The sequence below is a fragment of the Plectropomus leopardus genome, chromosome 11 (assembly GCF_026936395.1).
Source record: "Plectropomus leopardus strain MGB_pleo_1.0 chromosome 11, ASM2693639v1, whole genome shotgun sequence".
NCBI lineage: Eukaryota > Metazoa > Chordata > Actinopteri > Perciformes > Serranidae > Plectropomus > Plectropomus leopardus.
In genome coordinates this window covers 18,772,328-18,793,074 of record NC_142186.1, presented here as the reverse complement: position 1 = coordinate 18,793,074, position 20,747 = coordinate 18,772,328, and the positions used below count along the sequence as shown (strand labels likewise).

At 38.8% G+C, this 20,747-nt stretch overlaps 3 protein-coding genes across 3 annotated transcripts; all 3 read left to right on the top strand.

Annotated features, from left to right (window-relative positions):
• The first annotated feature begins 3,047 nt into the window (after nt 1-3,047).
• On the top strand, nt 3,048-10,195 carry grinab (glutamate receptor, ionotropic, N-methyl D-aspartate-associated protein 1b (glutamate binding)). Its single transcript, XM_042489488.2, has 7 exons — nt 3,048-3,203; nt 3,834-4,325; nt 4,429-4,532; nt 7,324-7,524; nt 8,097-8,225; nt 8,320-8,463; nt 9,562-10,195. The coding sequence occupies exons 2-7, from the start codon at nt 3,863-3,865 to the stop codon at nt 9,712-9,714; spliced, it is 1,194 nt and encodes a 397-aa protein (XP_042345422.1). The 5' UTR covers nt 3,048-3,203; nt 3,834-3,862; the 3' UTR covers nt 9,715-10,195.
• A 429-nt stretch (nt 10,196-10,624) lies between these two features.
• LOC121945403 (speriolin-like protein) lies at nt 10,625-13,403 on the top strand. Its single transcript, XM_088084180.1, has 4 exons — nt 10,625-10,785; nt 12,345-12,563; nt 12,677-12,801; nt 12,983-13,403. Exons 1-4 carry the CDS (start codon nt 10,626-10,628, stop codon nt 13,313-13,315), a joined length of 837 nt encoding a protein of 278 aa, XP_087940306.1. The 5' UTR covers nt 10,625; the 3' UTR covers nt 13,316-13,403.
• A 989-nt stretch (nt 13,404-14,392) lies between these two features.
• Nucleotides 14,393-20,740, top strand: smpd5 (sphingomyelin phosphodiesterase 5). Its single transcript, XM_042489941.2, has 8 exons — nt 14,393-14,617; nt 16,882-18,123; nt 19,104-19,179; nt 19,299-19,439; nt 19,551-19,640; nt 19,735-19,798; nt 19,924-20,083; nt 20,301-20,740. The coding sequence occupies exons 2-8, from the start codon at nt 17,002-17,004 to the stop codon at nt 20,403-20,405; spliced, it is 1,758 nt and encodes a 585-aa protein (XP_042345875.1). The 5' UTR covers nt 14,393-14,617; nt 16,882-17,001; the 3' UTR covers nt 20,406-20,740.
• The last annotated feature ends 7 nt before the right edge of the window (nt 20,741-20,747 follow it).

The following is a 20,747-nucleotide window of genomic DNA, read 5'->3' as shown; positions in this document are numbered from 1 at the left end:
ATGACGCCCCAGAATCAGGCTAAATAAACCGGCCCAATTCTGGCTGCCAACACTGCCATTACTGGGCCATTATCAAAAGTGACCTGGCCCAGCATCGGCCCAAACTTGGCATACCAGTAGAAATGAGTCGGGCTGTATTTAGTTGCTCGAGTCAGTTGAGACTCGGCATGAATGATGCCCCATAAACGGGCCAAATAAACCGGGCCAATTCTGGCTGCCAACTCTGCCATCACAGGGCTTCAACAGATAGTAAAATAATGCATGTATACATCTAAACAACTGCCTTGAGTGGTCAGTTAAAGTATGTACAGTCTGTGTGCAACATAAAAGAAGACCAGCTCTTAGCTTTTAGAAAAATAACCTGACTTTAACATCACTTAGCAAGAAATAGTCTGATTAAGAAACCCATGTCAAAAAAGAAACACAAATGGCAAGAAATGCATCCTGCATCTCAGGACACACATGTCACTAACTCATGATGGATTACAAGTTGATCTACACTTGAAACACTGCTGCAGAGTTTGATGCTGGCCTCTGTTTACATTATAAATCAGCTTAGATGTTTTTGCGTAACATGAATCCACCTGATGTGACTCCAAAATAGTAAGTAGGTGAAGTCCCTCTTCCCACATTACACAACCATTAGTTGAAACAAACTGTTAGCCAGATACCCTCATGCTGACCAAATGAAATAAATCAAAAATCTCAAAATGATCTCAAGTGTTAGACATGTTTGTCATGTTTCTGTATAGATTATGATACATTTACATAGTAAATGCCAAGTACAGCAATATCTTGGGTGTCCTCTGGCGACACAGGACCAAACAGCTGAAATGGACACTCACTCTGTGGAACCTCTGAGAGTTGGAGACCTGACAGTCCATGCTCTGTTTTGTTCACCTGTTCACAATCCCTCACTATTGTACCAACCACTTATTTCTATACAGCTGTGAGGAAACTTGTGGTGTGACCTGGGGCAGACAGAGAAGCAGGCAGGCAGCTGCAGGGTCTGAGTATCCACACTCTCTGTTCCAATCAGATAAATGTTGTTTCATGTGTTTCCCCAGTCGCCCTCTCAGATTTTCTCACCAAAGCTGTCACCTCCTGACACCTGCTGGTTCATGTGCGGCACTCCTTATTGCAAAGCATTATGGGGCAACGCAGCTGTGAGATAAGTTTTCACTGCATCTACTGGAGTGTATGTCACTCTACAATTGAATTAAAGTAAATATGCTGATGATGGAATTTAATTTTTTAAATTACTAATAAACAATATTATGTTGCCATCATAATAAGATTTTTATAACTTTTTTAAAAAATCATTATGGTTTGGTAACATGTATTTCTCTCCTTAAAACAGTGCATAATTCCTACCATGTCAATTTTGACCATTAACACTGCATTTGCATGCAATTTGTTTTTAAAAAAGGAATGACAAAAAAACTAAAAGAATCAGGATGTATTTCATTTTAAGAGTATATTGTTGGGGATGTAATAAAGCCTTGTTTTGATCATACTAAAAAATCAAAAGCATATTTCATACATCTAAACTAAAGAACAATTAAATTTGATTGACCCAGGGTGTCTTTCTGTTAAATTTAGGTGTAACATTTAAAAAGAAAAATATAAAAATACGTTAAAAATGTATTTTATTGTATTTAAATGTCCATTGTTGTAGGTGTAATGAGGCCTTGTCTTGAGCAGAAAAATCTACATCTAAACATGATCCAGTTTGGGTATGAACACAATAGGAGGATTACCTAAAACAAAAATACTCTGCAAAATGCAGAATTACCCATGTCAGAATAGTACAATGTACATTATAAGACTGTATTTGATGCATTACAGGGTAAGTATTACTTTAATGATGCAGTTGGTAAAGGTGTAGTTATTTTTTAATTACTTTACACTGCTGGGTGGGTTATTCGTTGGTAATACAAAAGGATTTATCATTAATTATACTTTGTATGAATAATTTAAACATGTAAAGTAACCAGCAACTGAAGCTGTCATATAATTGTAGAAGAGTATATAGCAGGGCTACATTATTTTCCTTTCAGAGTTGTAAAAATGTGAATACTTAAGTAAAACACAGGCACCTCAAAGTTGAACTTTAGTTTCTTTTTTAAAATTCTTATTTGCACAACAGAGTGTAACAAAATTCCAGTATACAATTTAACAAATACAAACAAAACAATAACAAAAAGTCATATTAAACAGATAATATTATAAAAACAGGAATGTCAAGTGCACTGGTTGCCTTTTGATAGTTGAATCAGTGAGTTGCTTCATATAATGTTCAGTATCCTTCAGAAAATTGACAATATTAGTTATTTTGTTGTTGTTGTTGTTGTTGTTGTTGTTTTGTTTTTGTTTTTGTTTTTTTACCGCTAAACTAACATTTATGTATGAAGTAGGCTACTTTGCTAAAATTATTACCAATAATTATTTAGAAAAAAAATTTTTCCCCAGGTAACTGAGAACACCAAAAGTTGAACTTTGGTGCAAAAGATGCAGTTTTGCCGTGAACGTGTTTCGGTACTTTCCACGATTGCAGATAATATCCTCATTGAACTCATGCTGATGTTTACAGATAGTGGCATTTTTCCGCAGGAAGTTTTGCACACTTTACTTTCGAAATGACTGACGCACTTCCAACAGACTTTTGATCAAAGACATGCTATGTTCATGTTCTCCAGTAGTTATCGGAATTTTAAATGCCAATTTGTAAAAGCATTCACTTCAACATCCAAGTGTCATAAATATAACTGGGAAAGACGTACTTTTCGGAAAGCGGAATTGTAACTGTAATGTAACCAACGAAATAATGTGGAAGTGTCTGAAAACAAAGAAAACGTGGCTGTCTTTGGTCAGTCGCGTCTATCAATGCATTTAACTCATATTTCGTTGTTTTAATGCTGTATTATTAATGAGCACTATTTTCCACACATTCAACCATTTATCATAAAACACTGAATGGCCCCATGAAGTGAACGCACTCACTGTTATCGACATCGTTATCTTTAATACTTGTTAAACATAGTTTCCCAACTCTATCAAATTCCCCACGTGTCCTGAACGCATCATTCCGCATCCTGGGGGCGGTGAGGTTTACTGGCAGAGCGAGGAAAAAAAACAAGCGAAAAATACCACAAATAACTTTGGGGTGGCCAACTGGGACTGAAACTTTGATTGTGGGAAATGTAAGTAGTTTTTAAAATTATTTTTCTCTCCCAACTTTGTCGATCCCTGCTGTCCTTCAGTTTTCCAGCCCGTACTGGCCAACGTTATTGTTTGGTGAAAAAACATGGCCATCTTGTGTTGTGCGATTTAGCGAAAAACGTACCGACTTGTTCTGTGTCAGACATTAGCTATCTGTGTGCCTCTGAGTTAAATACTCCCCTGAATTGAGGTTATGTGGGATAAATGGCCGTTTCTTGCCTGAAAGTGAAATTTGTGGCCTAATTTCGGTCGCGTTAATGTCGGGAGTCTCCGTGGAAACTCGGTTAACATTGGTGTCAAACCCAAACCATCAGAAACCCCTCAATCTAAAGTGAATTTATCGGTAGGAAAAGACACATTGTCCACAAAGCATATAAATCCTTGGTTTAATTAAATTGTCGATCGATGGCTGTTATCAATTATGATATATAGCGGAAGTGAGCGTTGTCATGTGACCTCGATGACATTACGTAGTATCACAGTGTGGACTCCAGTCTGGGCGTCTGTCATCAGTTAACAGCTGTCGTTTCTTTTAACTTGATCAGCTTAAATGTGATTTCTCTTTATTCTCTCTTTTTCCATCCATCCAACCCACTAATCCAACGCTCCAGCGGCTCTGTGCTCCCGACCTGAGCCGGAGATGACCACCGAGAAGCCTCCATACTCTCCGGTGGAGGGGGGACCCTCTTCACCCTCGCTCCACGGGCAGCCAGCCTATCCTGCCGCATTTGACACGAATATGTTAGGCCCAAATATGTTCGGAGCACCTGCCCCAGGTGGTGCACCACCTCCTATTGGGTTTGCTGCTCCTGGTGGTTTTGGTGCTCCTGGTGCTCCTGGTGGTTTTGGTGCTCCTGGTGCTCCTGGTGGTTTTGGTGCTCCTGGTGGTTTTGGTGCTCCTGGTGGTTTTGATGCTCCTGGTGGTGTACCTGCTTCTGGTGGGTTTGCTGCTCCAGGTGGTTTCCCTGCTCCTGGTGGTCTCCCTTTTCCTCCACCAACTGCTTTTGGACCAGGTGTTCCTGGAGCCTTCGAAAAGCCTGCAAACTCACCGGGCGCCCCACCCTACTCTCCGCCTGGCCAGGGCTTTGATGGAAACTTAAGTGGTGAGTATTTCTAACATTTTCGCTAGTTTTTTCTTTTTTTTATGGCATTGCATTCCTAAGTGTGATTAAATCAAATTGATGTTTCTGCTTGGTGCCACTGCAGATAATGTTTATCACAACGAGGACAACCCACCACCCTTTCATGAGAATCAAGACTTTGATTTTGGATTAGACAACAAGAACATCAGAAGAGCCTTTATCCGAAAGGTAAGGGCACAATGTGGTTTGAAAAAAAGTCAAATTAATATGGCTGGTTGTATGAGGCCATTAAAGGCAGTGTTGCAAATATAAGAAATTAGATTTTTCAATTAGATTTTTTTTAATACGGTTTTTCATCAATGCAGTGAAGTACTGATATGTAAATTTGCTGGATTTGTCTACATCTGTGATAATAATAATTAATAATAATAATAGTGATAATAATAATATCTTAGATTTCATATAGCACATTTTATGATACCCAAGCACACTTTGCACAGTTGAATAAAGCGTAACACAAACAAACAAAGAGAAAATGTACCACGCTACAGTATATGACGACATTGTGATATAAAGTTGCATATACAATGACAGAGGATAATATGTGTGGCTCACTCTAGACCACAAGTCTGCACAATCCTGTAGCACTCAGTTATGTAATAATTTCCTGAAAATGTAAAAATCTTGTTGAGTAAATTTTTTGTGAAAGCACCAACAGTCAACCCTGCAATACTTTTGCAAGGTTCATATCAAGGTATTTGGAGAAATATATTGTGACATTTAAGTTTTGACATATTGGGCAGCCCTACAGTGATAATGTAACAATTTCCAGAAAATGTAATAATATTTGCTCTTTTAGCTGATTGAAAATGTAATGAAACCCAAAAATGTATTAACTTGACGAATATTGTTTCACCAAAGTAATACATGTCTAGGTTGGTTAATTTTTTTTCTTTAAACTGATGATGTAATAACTTCATCAGAAAGTGTAATAATATTTTATTAGTAATGCACCTTTTTTTTCCCCTTGGAAACGTAAAGTGTGCAAGTCTAAAAAAAATTCTAATACTATTAGTAGCATATTAGCCTACTGTAAAGATCAACATTTGACACTGATGTTGTGTTTTAGAAATGTAGACTCTAGGTTTTATGTAGAATTTTAAATCAAGAGATGGTAAGTGGCATGTTATGTAACACAAGTGTGTGATGAAGGCAAAAGAGACAGTCTACACAAAATGTCCTTTTCCCTCTGAGTCAGCAGTGATCCTGATTGAATGAAGTGTTTCCTTTGCCTCTCCTGATCTTATGAGATTTCTGCATGATACAGGGAAGTTCACACACCAAATATAAACCTAATAAAATCCAATGAAATAAATATATACGGACAGTAGAACCAAGGGTAACAACAAGTGGGAGATGATGGAGAAGGAAGTTTGCTTCCACTGTTCATATGTATTTTTTTACTATTTACTGTTAACTAGAGATCCAGTAACAGCAACCTGACATTACACTGATACAGCTTTAATATGTGTTTTGGGTTAGGGTCAGATATGTGATTTCACTTTAGTTTATGGTACGGTTCTTTTATAATCAGTTTTGGACAATTTGTTACGTTATTGGTGAAGTTATTACATTATTGGGGTTTAATGCATTTTCAGGAGTTATAACATTTTCGAGGGAGCTATTACATTATTGAGTAGGGATGTCCCGATCAGTATCAGGCCCGATCAAGGCATTTTTTTTACTGATCGGGATCTGTTATTTTGATCATGCCCTGCCCAATTGTTTACGTTCGCCGTCATACAGATGTCGTAAACAGAGAGCACAATTTGCAGCAGATTTTCAGGTTTTTTTTTCATGTTCAACTTAAGTTGCTACACCACTTAAAGTGTAATTGAGAAAGTTTAAGCAGAATCATGACAGATTTTTGTTTGTTGCGACTGGAAATGTTAAAGTTAAATTATAACAATACTTTGAAGTGGAATTGTGATTATTTTGCTCATTGATAGTGTTCTGGACTTTTATTACAGTGCTACACAACATGGATTTTAGAGCTATTTCTAAAGACATGTTAGTTTGTTTTCTTTGTTATTTTTGTAAAAATGAAATAAATAACCTTTAGGACCCTTAAACCTTTTCTTGTATTGCATAACATAGCTATTAAACTGTCCAGCATACACACTGGATTGATTTTAATAACTCTAAAGTACTTGAAGTGTGGATTGTGGAGCTTTATTATCCTGGTAAATATTGGATTGGGACTCGGGACAGATACCAAGTATCAAATGACATGGATTGAGATTGTGGAAAAAGCAAAACTTGATTGGAAAATCCCTATTATTGAGTGTTACAATACTCCAGATTTATTGTCTTAAAAATACAGAATGAATACATTTATTTAACTTCAGATATGAATTTACAAAAAATACATGTAATGATAAACAATTGGGAGATGCGTGTATGTGCAGTAGAGATTAAAGAGCCTGCCCTTTAAAGATACACTATGCTTAGCATTACTGTTTGTGAACACGCTCACTGTAAGTCACTCAGATTCACTCTCATTTGGCATCTTGCCTTGCTGTATTTGATATTTTCAGTGCTGTGTCTCTTGGGTACCTGCTGCCTTTTATCTCTCCTGGTCGCTACCTTTTTATACAGCCTCAACCTCACCTGAGCTGAGGGTACACGCCCGAAAACCTCCCAAACACAGAAAATAAGAAAATACGGGCAGCGTCCCTCCAGAAAAATACACTTCTGCATTGAGTCTATACATTGTATTTTTTAGGAGAAAAAATTTTACCTTTTTGAAGTTGAAAAAAAAATACTACTTGTTGTGTCTCGTCAGTTTCATTGACAGTTTTTTGCCATCCTGCTGACTGATAAACAAAATCCAAACATAACCTCTGTTTTGGAGCTTATCATGTGTTTTGATACAACTTTAAATCCACCAATAACATACGTATGCTTGGTTAGACAGATCTTCCATGTTGTCTGGCTAATAATTTGCTCTTCCTTGCAGGTGTTCTTGGTGTTGACGGCTCAGCTGTTGGTGACATTCGCCTTTGTGGCTGTTTTCACTTTTGTGGATGAAGTCAAGGCCTTTGTCATGGTGAACATCTGGACATACTTGGTGTCCTATGTCGTGTTCTTCGTGTCGGTTTGTGTGATCAGCTGCTGTGGAAGCGTTCGGCGAAGACATCCTTGGAACCTGGTTGCATTAGTAAGCCTGCTCACACTTTTGTTTGTTTCATAATAGAAGACAGAGAGTGGAGGAGTTACAGCTCAGGAAGTACTGTGTTACCTCAACTATTGAACCAGAATTGTGTAGGATCTCTGATTTACAAATCAAACTGTGTGAAAACTTTGTTTTCTATAATCCTTTGTTCTAAAAATTGAATTGGATAAATAACAAACAGCAATGTATTGTGGTTTAGTGAGAGAAGAGACTGCCTCTTCCCAAAAAAGCTGACATTTTATACTTTCTTACTTTAAGTTTCTAGCCTACAGTTTGGATATAAATAAAACCTCCTTATTCTTGGTTTTTACACAGATTCAATTTGGATCAAGCCTCACAAATAATATTATTAATGTTATGATTACTATTACTATTATTATTATTATTATTATTATTATTATTATTAGTAGTAGTAGTAGTAGTAGTAGTAGTAGTAGTAGTAGTAATATAACTACACACTAATTTGCCATATTGTCTCCGTTCTTGCCATATAATCCCCTTGACTCAGACATGTTACAGCAGTGCTGATTGACTGTATTTGTGTTTCTTGTTTTCAGTCCGTGTTGACTCTCAGTATGTCCTACATGGTGGGAATGATCGCCAGCTTCCATGACACTGACTCGGTGGTCATGGCGGTGGGCATCACAGCAGTTGTGTGCTTCACAGTGGTCATCTTCTCTCTGCAGGTTTGTTTCCTAGCGTCTGTCTCTTGTATGCATGTCATGCGCATTGATCATACTCTGATGTGACCTCAGTGTCTCTCTTGGCCTTTTCCCACAGACCAAGTACGACTTCACTTCCTGTTATGGAGTACTTTTTGTCTGTTTAATTGTCCTGATCATCTTCGGCCTCCTCTGCATCTTCATCCGCGACAGGATTCTGCACATCGTCTATGCTGGACTGGGAGCTTTGCTCTTCACCTGTGTAAGTACTCAAACTGACAATTGTCTGTCAGCTTCATTGTATCTGATGATCGTGACTGTAGTCATCAGTATTCGACTCGTTAAAACTAATTCTTAGATCTCAGTCACCTCTTTTCTGTTTAACAAAACTGGGGTGATGCATTTTTGCACTATTTCTCTTCTTGAAATGTGAACTAAATAGCCTAAAAGGGTTGTTGTATGTTAAAAGCAATGTACCTGATTTGTCCAAACTGATCTGACAAAAATTCCTGAAAGTATGATACCTGTTTGCACTGTTTCCTTGCTAAAAAGCCTAAAATCTATACATCAGTAAAACCTTACATCATAGGGTACATAAATCAAACCACTAAGGGCACTGACCAGTCTGTAAATTCTGAGCGGCCGCAGATTTGACTCCAGCCTTGGCCCTTTGCTGCTTGTCGTCCCCTCTCTCTCTACCTTTCACACTTGCTTTGTCCTATCCATTAAAGGCCAAAAAGCCCCGAAAAATCTTGGAAAAAAAAAAAAAATTAAGTGTGAGTATAACAAGACTGCTGAATGAGAGATGCATCCACAGTACACAGAAACGGATCACAAACAAATTGAAGGCACTGGAAAAAAAGCAGTCCACCCAAAGTAATTAGGATTTACCAGTTATCTGTTTTCATAATTGTGATGTACTGATATACTGTACAATGAGGAATTCAAGTACTAAACACTAACTCCATTTCTGCTTTCCGAAAATAAAGTTAGCAACGTATTTATGAGCAAAACAACATTTGGCTGTGAGATGTGTGTGTTTTTTTTTTAATGCATTACTGTAGTTTTTCAAATGTATTTTCTACTCACTGTGAGTACCACATTCGTCTCTTTTATATTAGGGCATTAGACCGAAATGTCTCAAAAACATCCAAATAAAACAGAACTATTTGCACAGGTAGATGCCACTAGAAGTAAGTTAGAAAATGTGTTGTTTTTTTTGTAAACTGGGCGACACTTTAAGCCAAAAATTAAAAACTGGATTGTGACAGATTTTTCTAAATCATTTGTCAGCTACATGTTGCATTAATGTTAGAAAAAGACAGAAAGATTGACCCACTGTGAATTTCTTCTATCACAGTTCTTGGCTGTGGACACGCAGCTGCTACTTGGTAACAAGGAACTGGCTCTGAGTCCAGAAGAATACATCTTTGGTGCTCTCAACCTGTACATGGACATCATCAACATCTTCCTCTATATTCTCGCTATCATTGGGAGAGCGAGGGGAAGCTGAGCAGGAGGACCAACAGAAATGAAGTGCTTTGAGTTCATGTCTAGCAGTCAGTTACCATAATCCTGACTTTGATTTTGTCTTGTAGTGTGCATTGATCACGTAGCTAGAGGATAATTTGCTTCACCCTGTGTAAATGTTATTTTTTTGATAATATATATAGATTGTCTATGTTGTAGATTGGGGGTTTATTAAAGTTTTATGAGGTATATGACTTGTACAAAACCTAACTAATTTAGAAATTGAAATGTGATATGAAATCATGCAAAAGTATGAAGATTTGACTCTAACATTTTTTTCCAGGGCTTTCAACTATATTATAGTCTTCATCTGCAGGAATTTGATTAGTTGTCATGAAGGTGAATGTACTGACGTGCAAGCTCAGTAGCAGTTGTGATTTCATCCATTCCACTTTTCATACTCCTTGTTCAGGTTGGCTTCTTTGGATTCAGATCTTGTTATGCAAATAAAACTAACAAGTGGATCTCTTGAGTTTAGATTGTTTAGTCAATGTACAATTTCCAGAGTCAAGATTAAACTTAACCAATAAGCAAGCAGGGATGGGAAGGGCTGAAAAAGTGTATTATATGTAATCGTGCCTTCCGTGGAGCTTGTTTGTCGACAAATCCGTCACCATGACCACAGAGCAAACTATATCAGCTGGGTAATAATATGATTGAAAGCCCTAATCACAGTTAGTAAGCCGACCCTGGGTTTTTTGTCAAACTTCTACTTCCAGTAACCTTTAATGCTGTGTATAAACTTCTTTTCTAAACCTGATCTCTGTTGTTTGTATGGACTGAAATGATCACATCATAGAACTCCAGCCTGTTGTGATTTGATATACGATTCTGCAGCAGTGGAGGAAGTTTTGGGTGTATTTGTGGCTCAGCTGTGAAACTGGGAGCATCAAAATGGACCTGGAGCAAAGTTTTACTGCCTTGCTGTCAAAAAGTGAACAACTGGAGCAGGAAAATGAGCTGTTGAAGTTGATGCTGAGTGTAGTGAAGGAAAACAGAGACCTGCAAGTGAGGTTGCAAACCTCTGACAGTGGAGCTCTTGAGGAATTATCAGGTATTGTTTTTTTCTGCCACTAGATGGCAGCTAAGATGTAGTTCAGAGTTGTCAGAACAGGGGCAAAATTTGAGCATTGACTGCTTTAAATATGGATTAAACCAGGGTGATATTTGCATTGTGCTTTCCTTTGCTCATGTAATTATCTGTCTCTGTAACATGCAGTAAATGTAACCGTGCGCTCAAACTGGATCCAAAACACTCTGAGTAATTTAAATAGGTATTTTATTGTAGAAAGTAAACAACGGAGGGCGTGTAATGTCCTGCCGTGACAGTCGGGTAAATAATAGCCTTGGTTCACTCTGCTTCAGGATACGGAGCCTGTGTGTTTGTATTTCTCTTGCATCTCACCACAAACCACATTAGCCACGTTAGCCGCGTTAGCTGCCTCTCCTAGTGCACTAGAATAAAACAAAGGGCCCTTAAAGGGCTCTGGCCTCTCTTTGCTGAGGTAAGCACAACCACAGCGAGAGTCAATTTTCGCGAGTTTCAAAATACTCCAAACATATACAAGCGACCATATACGAGCGAGTTCTTCGCGTTTGGTGTGAACGCACAGGTATGCTCAAATTCTGGTACAGCATGCTGCCTCAGGTTTCAGATGTAAACATTCTCAAAGGTTAAAACTTTGCAGGTGCAACATTTCACAAATGTTTTCTAGCTATGCAATGAGAAAGCAGTGATCTTGACAGTGTATGATTTCCCTAACAATATATATATATAATCAAATGAATCAGTTTTGATTGTCACATGTAATTAGTGCAATGTAATCCAACCAGTTCCTTTAGGTTGTCCATCAAAATGTCTAAAAATAGAACGGAAAAATAATAATATTAATAATATTAATATGCATTTTTGCAAAAATTAAAGGTAAATTTACAGTTATACAATGAATGTATTGGTGATTCTACTTCCAAATGTACCTAAATCTCCCAAACATCTTACAACAGGGATTTTTATGAAGGATTTTAAAATGTATTTCTTTATCTTGTTGGTGATGCAGAACTTCAGACAATGTTGTACAATACCTCTCAGTGTGAGCAGTGCTATGGGTAACCCCTATAATTTTTTTTTTCTTAAATCATCATTAGGATGTTATTTTCTTAGCACATTGGCATTGCATTATTGTATGTTCTGATTACTACTTAGTTTATGCATCTTTACATGTCGGTTTAAAAAAAACAATTGAATATTAAAAAACGTTAAATATTGCTTCACACAAGGCAGCAAATAAAAATCAACAAAGTATATAATCAAGTCATATCAAATGGAGAACTGAAAAGTAACAAGAGACATTAACAAGATGAGAATAAAATACATTAATCTCAGAAATACACAATAAAAGAAATAAAGGGACAATTCAAGCAGCAATTGTGTAAAGAAATACTCTGGTAAAGTCAGGATGTGTCCATTGATGATTGTGAAGAGATTTCAAAGATGTTACCAAGTCAGCAGCAGTATTTCATCAGGCAGATCATCCCTGAGCCTCTGGGCCCTGATTACAAAGGCTTACCACTTTTTATTAGTGATAAATAAATAATGTACTTTCTCTTTACCAGTATCCACACCCTCAGGAAGACATCCATCCAGTCTGTGGCAAAACACCATCAACGAGAGACAATTCAGACAAGATTTGCAACAAACCAGAGTCAAACATGAACAGCGGACCTCATCGCTTGTTGACTTTAAGTCTTTCATCCAAAACTCGGTGCACACAGACACAAGTGAAGAAGCAGAGTTTCAAAGCTCCCGGGCCGATTTTCCATGTAAGGTCAAAGGTCAGTGATGCCTGACATGCAGAAATTTTGAGTAGTAACAGTGTAACCAAACAGAAACGTTAAAAAAAATAATGATAATAGTATGTATTTTCGTTTTAATTGTTTCATTGCAGGTCCAGAGAGGCTGCTGGGAGAGATTGCCTACCAACTGGATAGGAGGATTTTATCTCATATCTTCCAGGGCCAGAAGAGGCTTTATGGCTTCACACTGCTGAATATCCCCCATAAAATAATAGAGGTAAGAGGGGACAACCTCTGTTCATTTCTCCATCCAAAAACTGGTTGTGTGACTTTTGCAGTGCACAGATAAGAGATCAAATCTACTGTAACTTGTACCATTATCAGCTCTGAAAATAGCACTAACCATATCATTCACCTTACTCAGAAGGAAGTCACAAGCCTTTCCTCATCTCTTGCAGGTCAGCAGCCACCCGCTGACAGGGAAGGTAGACGACGGCTATCGGCTTCATCTCACTCAGAGGTATGCCGACCTCATGGAGAGGCTGAACCAGCTCGGCTACAAACCGACACTTCACCCTCCTTTCACTGAATTTATTGTCAACACTTATGGGATCCTGAAGGAGAGGCCTTGTGAAAACAGTCCCCAGGCAACTGAATACAACAATCCAGACTTTCTGAGGAATTTTATCGTGACCACTGCACCAAGAAAACTTCAGAGGGACCTTCTGCTGGTGCTCACCTGCCTCTGCAACATGGCCGAGCAGCACAGGAAGCCTCTTCTGATGTGGTAGATGTGAAGTCATCTGAAGACCACCAAGGCTTACATTGCCCTTAAACTGGAGATAACCACTGATAAATTAAATGGCATGATAAAAACTGTGTGGCTATGAATTTTATTGGTGGATGGTAAAGCCGCAAATATATTTTCCTATTCATATACATTTTGCTTTTATGCATTGTGAGACTGAACAATGAATTTTATTGAGGCCTGATGTAGAAAATCTTGCACTTTTGATGAACCATAAAGTAAACTTGATAAAGAATAACACAAACTTTATGAATAATTAAATCAACTTAATGAGTGATGAAATAAACTCAGTCAGCCTCAGTTGTCCTTACTTGACTTTATGTTGTGCATGGACAGACACATTCCAAAAACTAGAAGCAACAGAAGAATCACTCTTTCACACGTCACATAGATGTGCCTATCAATGTAGTATTACATCTACAAGGTCTTGCCCTTGCAGTATCTTAACAGTCAGACTTACTGGAGACAGTGACAGACTCCAAGGTCCTAATGACATTACTGAATCATACCACTCTGTTCAATTACTCATGATTACATTTATATAATTTCATCGTATAAAATAATAGTTTTCTAAGACAAAGACATAAAGCATTCAGTCTCTCTCAAACAGATTTCATGTACAAACAAAAGGGACGGTCTATTAAAAGACATCTAAAAGTGGTGTCTTATTTCAACCAATATTCAATAGTATACTACTTTCTTAACAGGTGAACAAAATAATCAGTTAAACAATCTGAGCTAAATGTAATGTTACTGAATTTTGTTTCAGCTCCTGTTTGAAGGTCTGTGACTAGATTGTTATGAATATTCATACAAATACGCTGTTTACAGAAATGAGTCAAGGGTTTGAGTAGTAATATCACTTGAGAGACAAAAAGCATCCATCAGGAGGTGGCCTGCTTTTACACAGTTTTATATCTCTCTCAATAGTGGGTCAAACCCAGTAAATATTACGAAATCCTTTTATTTCTCTTGTCAAATCTTATTGGCTTAAGTTGCCTCAGGTAAGGTCACGTGCCAGACTGGCCCAACACCATGACAACGCCATGAGGGCGTGGCTTAACGTGATGATCCCACAGATGAGCCACTGAAAGCATACCAGGGTGGGCTGATGTGAAGGGAAACTACTTTACCGAGCTGGTTATACGGTTTTGAAACAGAAACCGATCATTAAACATGGACATGTGACAACCTAATTAATGAATGAATGTGACGAAATCGACCCATTAGCTGATTGCTCGCCGTATGGCTTCACCAGACGGACTGTCCCAGTTTTCGTGCTAAGGTAAGACCATCTGTGCTGCCACGTTAGCCGAGAGGCTAGCTACGCACCAGGACAGGTGACAGTTTTAATTTGCGATAACCTGAATATACGTAGACTTTATAAAGCATGTATTAAATGTAATATTTGCAAAGTCAAATGCTAGACCGATAGAGCAACGCTGTGCGGTTATATACACCAACGTTAATGTAGTTTTGAAAGTCTTTCTGAACGGTTTAATACCTGAAACTGTTAGCTTGGCATTTTACCCGCAGACAGGCGATGAGGGAGTCACCCCAACTACCTGTATGAGTTTCGACTGACCCGGTGTAATGACACAGAAAGCTCGCATCCTTGGAAAATATAACATTACTAGTCATGCTAGCCTGCTTTGAGTGGGGTGTTTGTAAGTATAATCGACATAAGCAGGTTGGTTTGCAGCTTCCTGGCTGTATTTCTTAAATTTTGTGCTGTTATCACAGGAGCCAGAGCTCAACGTTTGCCCTGGGAGTGAACGCTTGATTGCAACATATTAACATTAAAAGACAGATCCCCACAACAGTGTTAACATTATGATCAGATTTTTCATAGTAAAATATAGACTAGAGGTGTTAAACTCATTTTAGTTCATGGGTTACACACAGCCTACTTTGATCTCAAGTGGTCCAGACCAGGAAAACCATTGCACAATAACCTAGAGATACACCTATAATAACCTAACAACGCCTTCAGATTATCATTTTCTTTAAATAATAAGAAAAACATTCTGAAAGCATTCATCCATTCACAAAACAGATAATGAACAGCTTAAGATGTCTCAAGAAAACAAGTGCAATTTTAACACCACAATGTAAGACATTATTAATCCCATACAGGGGAAGTACACATATTACAGCAGCTCAACAGTTAAAAGCAAGAGGGGAAAAAAGAGAGCGATATCTAGTACTAAAAAGGATAAAGAAGATGTTACACACAATACAAGTTAGATAAAATAAGAATAAAATAATATAAAATGTATATAGACCTTTTACTTATACTGATACTGTATGTACATGATTGGTATTTACGCAGAATAACTAAAACGCACACATGGTGTGGTATATATTTACTGTAAAAATATAGAAATATAGCCTATAAATATTGCACAGCCGTGTTGAACAATATAAAGAATATGGATATGTACATATAAATGTGTGTTTTTATGATGATTATGAATAAATAGAGTACACACGCACACACACACACATAAGTGGAAATGGTTTGCAAATTTGCTGTTGTGTTGTAAGTGTTGTGTGATGGAGGCAGAGAAAAAACAGTATTACTATATGTTATACAGTTTTGTTAAAGAGCCTGACTGCTGTAAGAAAGAAGTAGCTGCTGTAGCGCTCTGTCTTGCACAGTGGGTGCTGCAGTCTGTTGCTGAAGAACATATCTCAGTTTTTCCACATACAGTCAGTCTATCACTCACTATTGTTACATGCACATTTTGCTATATATTTTCACTTATGTGAAGTAATTCTGGCATCACCACATCACACTTTGGTGAAAGCTATTGAGGCAACAGGTTAAATAAGCCTCTGCCTTACAAACCATTAAGAAAGAAGTCAGATACCGATTCATTTGTATTGATATACTTTTAAATATGTCCACTTTATCAGAGAACTGTGTTCTGGTCAGGGTGTAATAGACTCTGAAACTTCATTTGATTTGAAGTAGGCTTCTCAGTGTTGCTTGCTCCTGAAAGCTGAGCCGTATGTGTGTCACTCCTGATATAAGGTATCCAGACCCCTTCAATTAATATCATTGTATCACATGGTGTGACTATATTATATTTCAGATTTTTAAAAAAAATCAGTAAAATATTAGGAAAACAATTGTTAGGTTTTACCATTGACACACCCTGTGACTTAAGATTGTTTAATTAATGTGTAAATACACAAAGGTGCGGTGTTCAGACAGGCTCATTTCGCCTGTGGCTAGCAGCACAGCAGATGGTGGCAGCTGGATTATAGGCTGGTTACACCATGATTTTCTCTCTGCCTCCGTAAAACTGATCATGATGCATTGCATAAGCATGCAGTAAGCCGGTCGGGTCTGCCTCTGCATCTGACTGGATTGCAATCATGGCAGTGCTGCTGTCTGTTGCTTCATGTTTTGGACAATGCATGTATGGCCTTGAAGTCTGTGTGCAAATAAAAGACAGTTATTCCTAAGAATCCCCAAAGTTAAGGTTTATACAGGATGTAAAAGCCAAATCACAACATTTCAATCCCTTTCTCCTGTCTCAGTGTCCAGTGAAGCCCACAAGATAGACTTCACACTGGAATGAGGGCAGAATGGGAATGACGCTGGAACGGGCAGTCCCAATGTCGCTCATCCTGATTTTTGCTTAGAAAAGGGGCAGAGACATGGCCCTGGAGACATCTTCATTTCCTAATGGGTGTATTGCAGGCATCCATACAGTGGGATGGGCACTCATCCTGCCCTGCTTCTGGTTTCTTGATCGACTCATTGCTGTGTGCAAGTCCACCACCCAGGAGCAAACCCAGCGACTGGAGCAGGAATGCTACCTCCACCCCCTCAAAGTCTTCTTCGGCTCCATTATCTTCTTCATTCTTTTTCTTGTCACAGCCCCCTTGGCCTTCCTGGGATTTATTGTCTGGGCACCTCTTCAGGCCTGTCGCAGGCCCTTTTCCTACCACATAGAGGCACCATCCTCAGCAGAGAAGGAGACACACAGGGGCTTTGAGCTGGTAGGAAAGGCATCATTTGGATTTGCAACTGCCAACCTATGTCTGTTGCCTGACAGCCTGGCTCGCTTCAACAACCTGGGGCACACCCAGCGCAGGGCTACCGTCATTGGGCAGCACATTGTCCAGGGTGTGTGTCGACCCCATATCCGCATCTTTGTTGACTCCCCCAGCAGCTGTGGGACTCTCAGCCCCTCCAACAGCATCCTCCCTGCAGCTAACTCAACTTCATATGGGGCTACTGATAGACAAGCACAGCCTCCAATGAGTCATCACTCCGATTCAGCTGAAGTACACGTTTCAGTCCCAAAATCCAGTAGTCACGTGGTTTGCGTGCCCTGTGATGACACAGAGGAGCCCTCAACTGAATCACATTCTCCCCTTTTCAATTCCAATCAGAACTCAAACCAGCAGGGGCGAGCAGGTCACCGAAGTGCTCCTCGAGCTTTGTTCTCCCAGGGTCTCCGCCAGCAGGATGATGTGCCCTGGGAAGTGTCTTCACTGTTTCCAGCCAATGTGGACATCCTGTGTCTGGAGGAAGTGTTTGATAAAAGGGCCGCACAGAAGCTCATCCAAGCACTAAGACCCGTGTTTGGACACATCCTGTATGACATTGGTGTGTATGCCTGCCAGCCACCGTGCAGATGTTCCTCTTTTAAGTTCTTCAACAGCGGGATGTTCCTCGCCAGCCGGTTCCCTCTGCTCGAGGCCCAGTACCACTGCTTTCCCAACAGCCGTGGGGAAGATGCACTGGCTGCCAAGGGCCTCCTTTCTGCCAAGGTACCTTGCTGAATATAATTCATTGAGCTGCTCTCTGTTATCTCTGTTGTCCTTTTTATGTTGTGGAATTCATATTAAAGGAGTTGTATGAGACAGAGCAAAGCAATGATTCAGATTCTGGGCTGCAGTTATGTGCACATGGCTCTCATCATGGGGGTGGCTGAGCCGGCTTGCAGCAAACGGTGCTAACAGCAGAGAGTGCTGACAGAGCTAACAGTCTTCATGTGGGGAGGGGTCAAGGGGGGGCACTATGCTTCTACGATGCGCTTAGGCCTGGATGCTGTTATCAGTGATAAACAACATAGTACATAGAGTGGTGGTGACTAGGTAGTTAGTGACACACACACACACACACACACACACACACACACACACACAGAGGTACTCACATGCACTAATGTATGCACAACTGTACCATCTACCACAACAAACAGAGAAGCTCAGATTACAACCCACACACAGGGAGGGTGACTTCATTTCCTTGTTCAGGACATCAATACTTCACTAAGGGTTGCGGAGATATACCGGTTTTACAGTATACTGTGGTATAAAAGTTGACAATTATGATTCAGTGTACGTTTGCTTATCTACGATATTGAAATGCAACAGGACCAAGAATCTCGCCTCTATTTTAGTTTAAAAAGGGCGATTTTTTTACACATATTTTCACCAAGTCTTAATTATAATGATAAAACGTTTGTGATTTTTCCTTTAAGGGTCACTCCGACCAATTATAATTATAACAATAATTATTTAACACCCTGACACCATGAAACAACAATATTTTCTGAGACAGTTATTGTACCATGGAAATCTCATACCATTGTAACCCCGCTCCACTATATCTTTACATAGTAAATAGTTGTTTTCAGCTGTATTAATGTTCTGAATGTCACATACAACTCCTTTAATTAGTCATGCTTTTGTCACAGTATGACCAGAGTGAAAAAAGATAAAATGTTTGTTTTTTAAATTTTCAGGTGCTAATCGGGCAGAATCAAAAACAAAAGAAAGTGGTTGGCTATTTTAACTGCACACATCTTCATGCACCAGAGGGCAAGTCATTTTTTTCTTATTTTATTTTGTTTGCTCAGGTGAACTTAAAATTTGGCATTTTCTTTTAGGATAGAGATCAGCTAGGTCTGTGATAGTCGGTCTGTGTTTTCTTTAATCAGGTGAGGGAGAAATTCGCTGTGAGCAGTTGAACATGATTACAAAGTGGATTGGTGATTTTCAAGTTGCCAACAAATTGCCGGATGAGGATATTGCCTTTGATGTGCTCTGTGGAGATTTCAACTTTGACAACTGCTCACCAGGTTTGTCTCTAACAGATTAATATTCTTTAGTGACATTATTCTTTTATCCTTGAAAGCATCTTTACCAAAAAGTTTTTTTTTTATAGTATTTATATGTTTTCTGTGGTCTAGATGACACCTTAGAACAGAATCACTGTCTGTTTGAGGAATACAGAGATCCTTGCAGAGCAGGGCCTGGAAAAGAGAAGCCCTGGGTCATTGGTGGGTGCCATTATAAGCCATTAGACCGCAGTAAATACCTCACACTTACAAAACAATAACGATTCATTTGGCATTTTATTGGTTACATCCAAAGGTACTCTTCTGGAGCAGCCCACTTTGTATGAAGATGACATAAACACCCCAGAAAATCTACAAAGGTATATTCAGTTCCACCTTCTTATGTCTCTGTAGCACAGCCCCACTAATGTGACCAGAACTCCTCACTCACTGTTGATTCACCGAAGCTGAAGATCCACTCTGTCTTCTCTGTGTCTCTGCCTAGAACTTTGGAGAGGGAGGAGCTAAGAAAGCAGTACATCTCCCCTCCTGTTCCTGCAGAGGACTGTCCATTGGTTTATCCTGAGACTGGCCAGCCATGGATCGGACGTCGGCTCGACTACATCCTGTACCGCGAAAGCTCAATTTCAAAACACTGTCGAACAGTACGTGTCCCTATTTGTTTTTACTCTTTTTTTCTCATTCTTCTTCTCCATTGTCTCTGTCTCCTTTAAGTTGGAAATAACTTTGACATGCTACAAATAAATAATGAAATATTTGCACGTGGTAAAATTACTGACAGTATTTATAAAAAGGGTCAAGATTTGCTCCATTAAACATAAAACATCATAAGACACATGCTTTTTCTTTGTCTCCATCCAGGAAATTGAAGAGGTGACCTTTATAACCCAGCTTGCTGGTCTTACGGACCATATTCCTGTGGGCTTGAGACTGAATGTAACTATGGACTCTGACGCTACTGATTAATGGTGATGATAGTGAACACAGCATTGTGTACAAAGGGAAAAAAATATACAACAATGGACATTGCTCTGATCTATCCGTCTATAAGCACAACAGTATCTCCTTGACATATTTGAATTTGTGCTTTGTATGACAGAGTACAGACCAATTAGGTTATACCTCAGGTGGAATTAATTTGTTTTTTAAAAATTTTATAATGTTTTTAATTTTATAAATTTACATAAGCCCATTTATGGGCAAATGTATTGCTTTTATAACACAATATATTTTTTAGGATTTTTTTTTCCTACAGAAATATATGCAAATAATAAATTTTATACCATGTCTCCTGCTATTAATTTGCAG

Excerpts from the sequence above, each read along its gene's own strand:
- grinab (XM_042489488.2), top strand. The coding sequence starts at position 3,863 with ATGACCACCGAGAAGCCTCCATACTCTCCGGTGGAGGGGGGACCCTCT. Across the intron at positions 4,326-4,428 it reads CTTTGATGGAAACTTAAGTG|ATAATGTTTATCACAACGAG; the intron begins GTGAGTATTTCT and ends GTGCCACTGCAG. Across the intron at positions 8,464-9,561 it reads GAGCTTTGCTCTTCACCTGT|TTCTTGGCTGTGGACACGCA; the intron begins GTAAGTACTCAA and ends CTTCTATCACAG.
- LOC121945403 (XM_088084180.1), top strand. The coding sequence starts at position 10,626 with ATGGACCTGGAGCAAAGTTTTACTGCCTTGCTGTCAAAAAGTGAACAA. Across the intron at positions 12,564-12,676 it reads TTTTCCATGTAAGGTCAAAG|GTCCAGAGAGGCTGCTGGGA; the intron begins GTCAGTGATGCC and ends GTTTCATTGCAG. Across the intron at positions 12,802-12,982 it reads TCCCCCATAAAATAATAGAG|GTCAGCAGCCACCCGCTGAC; the intron begins GTAAGAGGGGAC and ends CATCTCTTGCAG.
- smpd5 (XM_042489941.2), top strand. The coding sequence starts at position 17,002 with ATGGCCCTGGAGACATCTTCATTTCCTAATGGGTGTATTGCAGGCATC. Across the intron at positions 19,180-19,298 it reads ACATCTTCATGCACCAGAGG|GTGAGGGAGAAATTCGCTGT; the intron begins GCAAGTCATTTT and ends TTCTTTAATCAG. Across the intron at positions 19,440-19,550 it reads CTTTGACAACTGCTCACCAG|ATGACACCTTAGAACAGAAT; the intron begins GTTTGTCTCTAA and ends TCTGTGGTCTAG.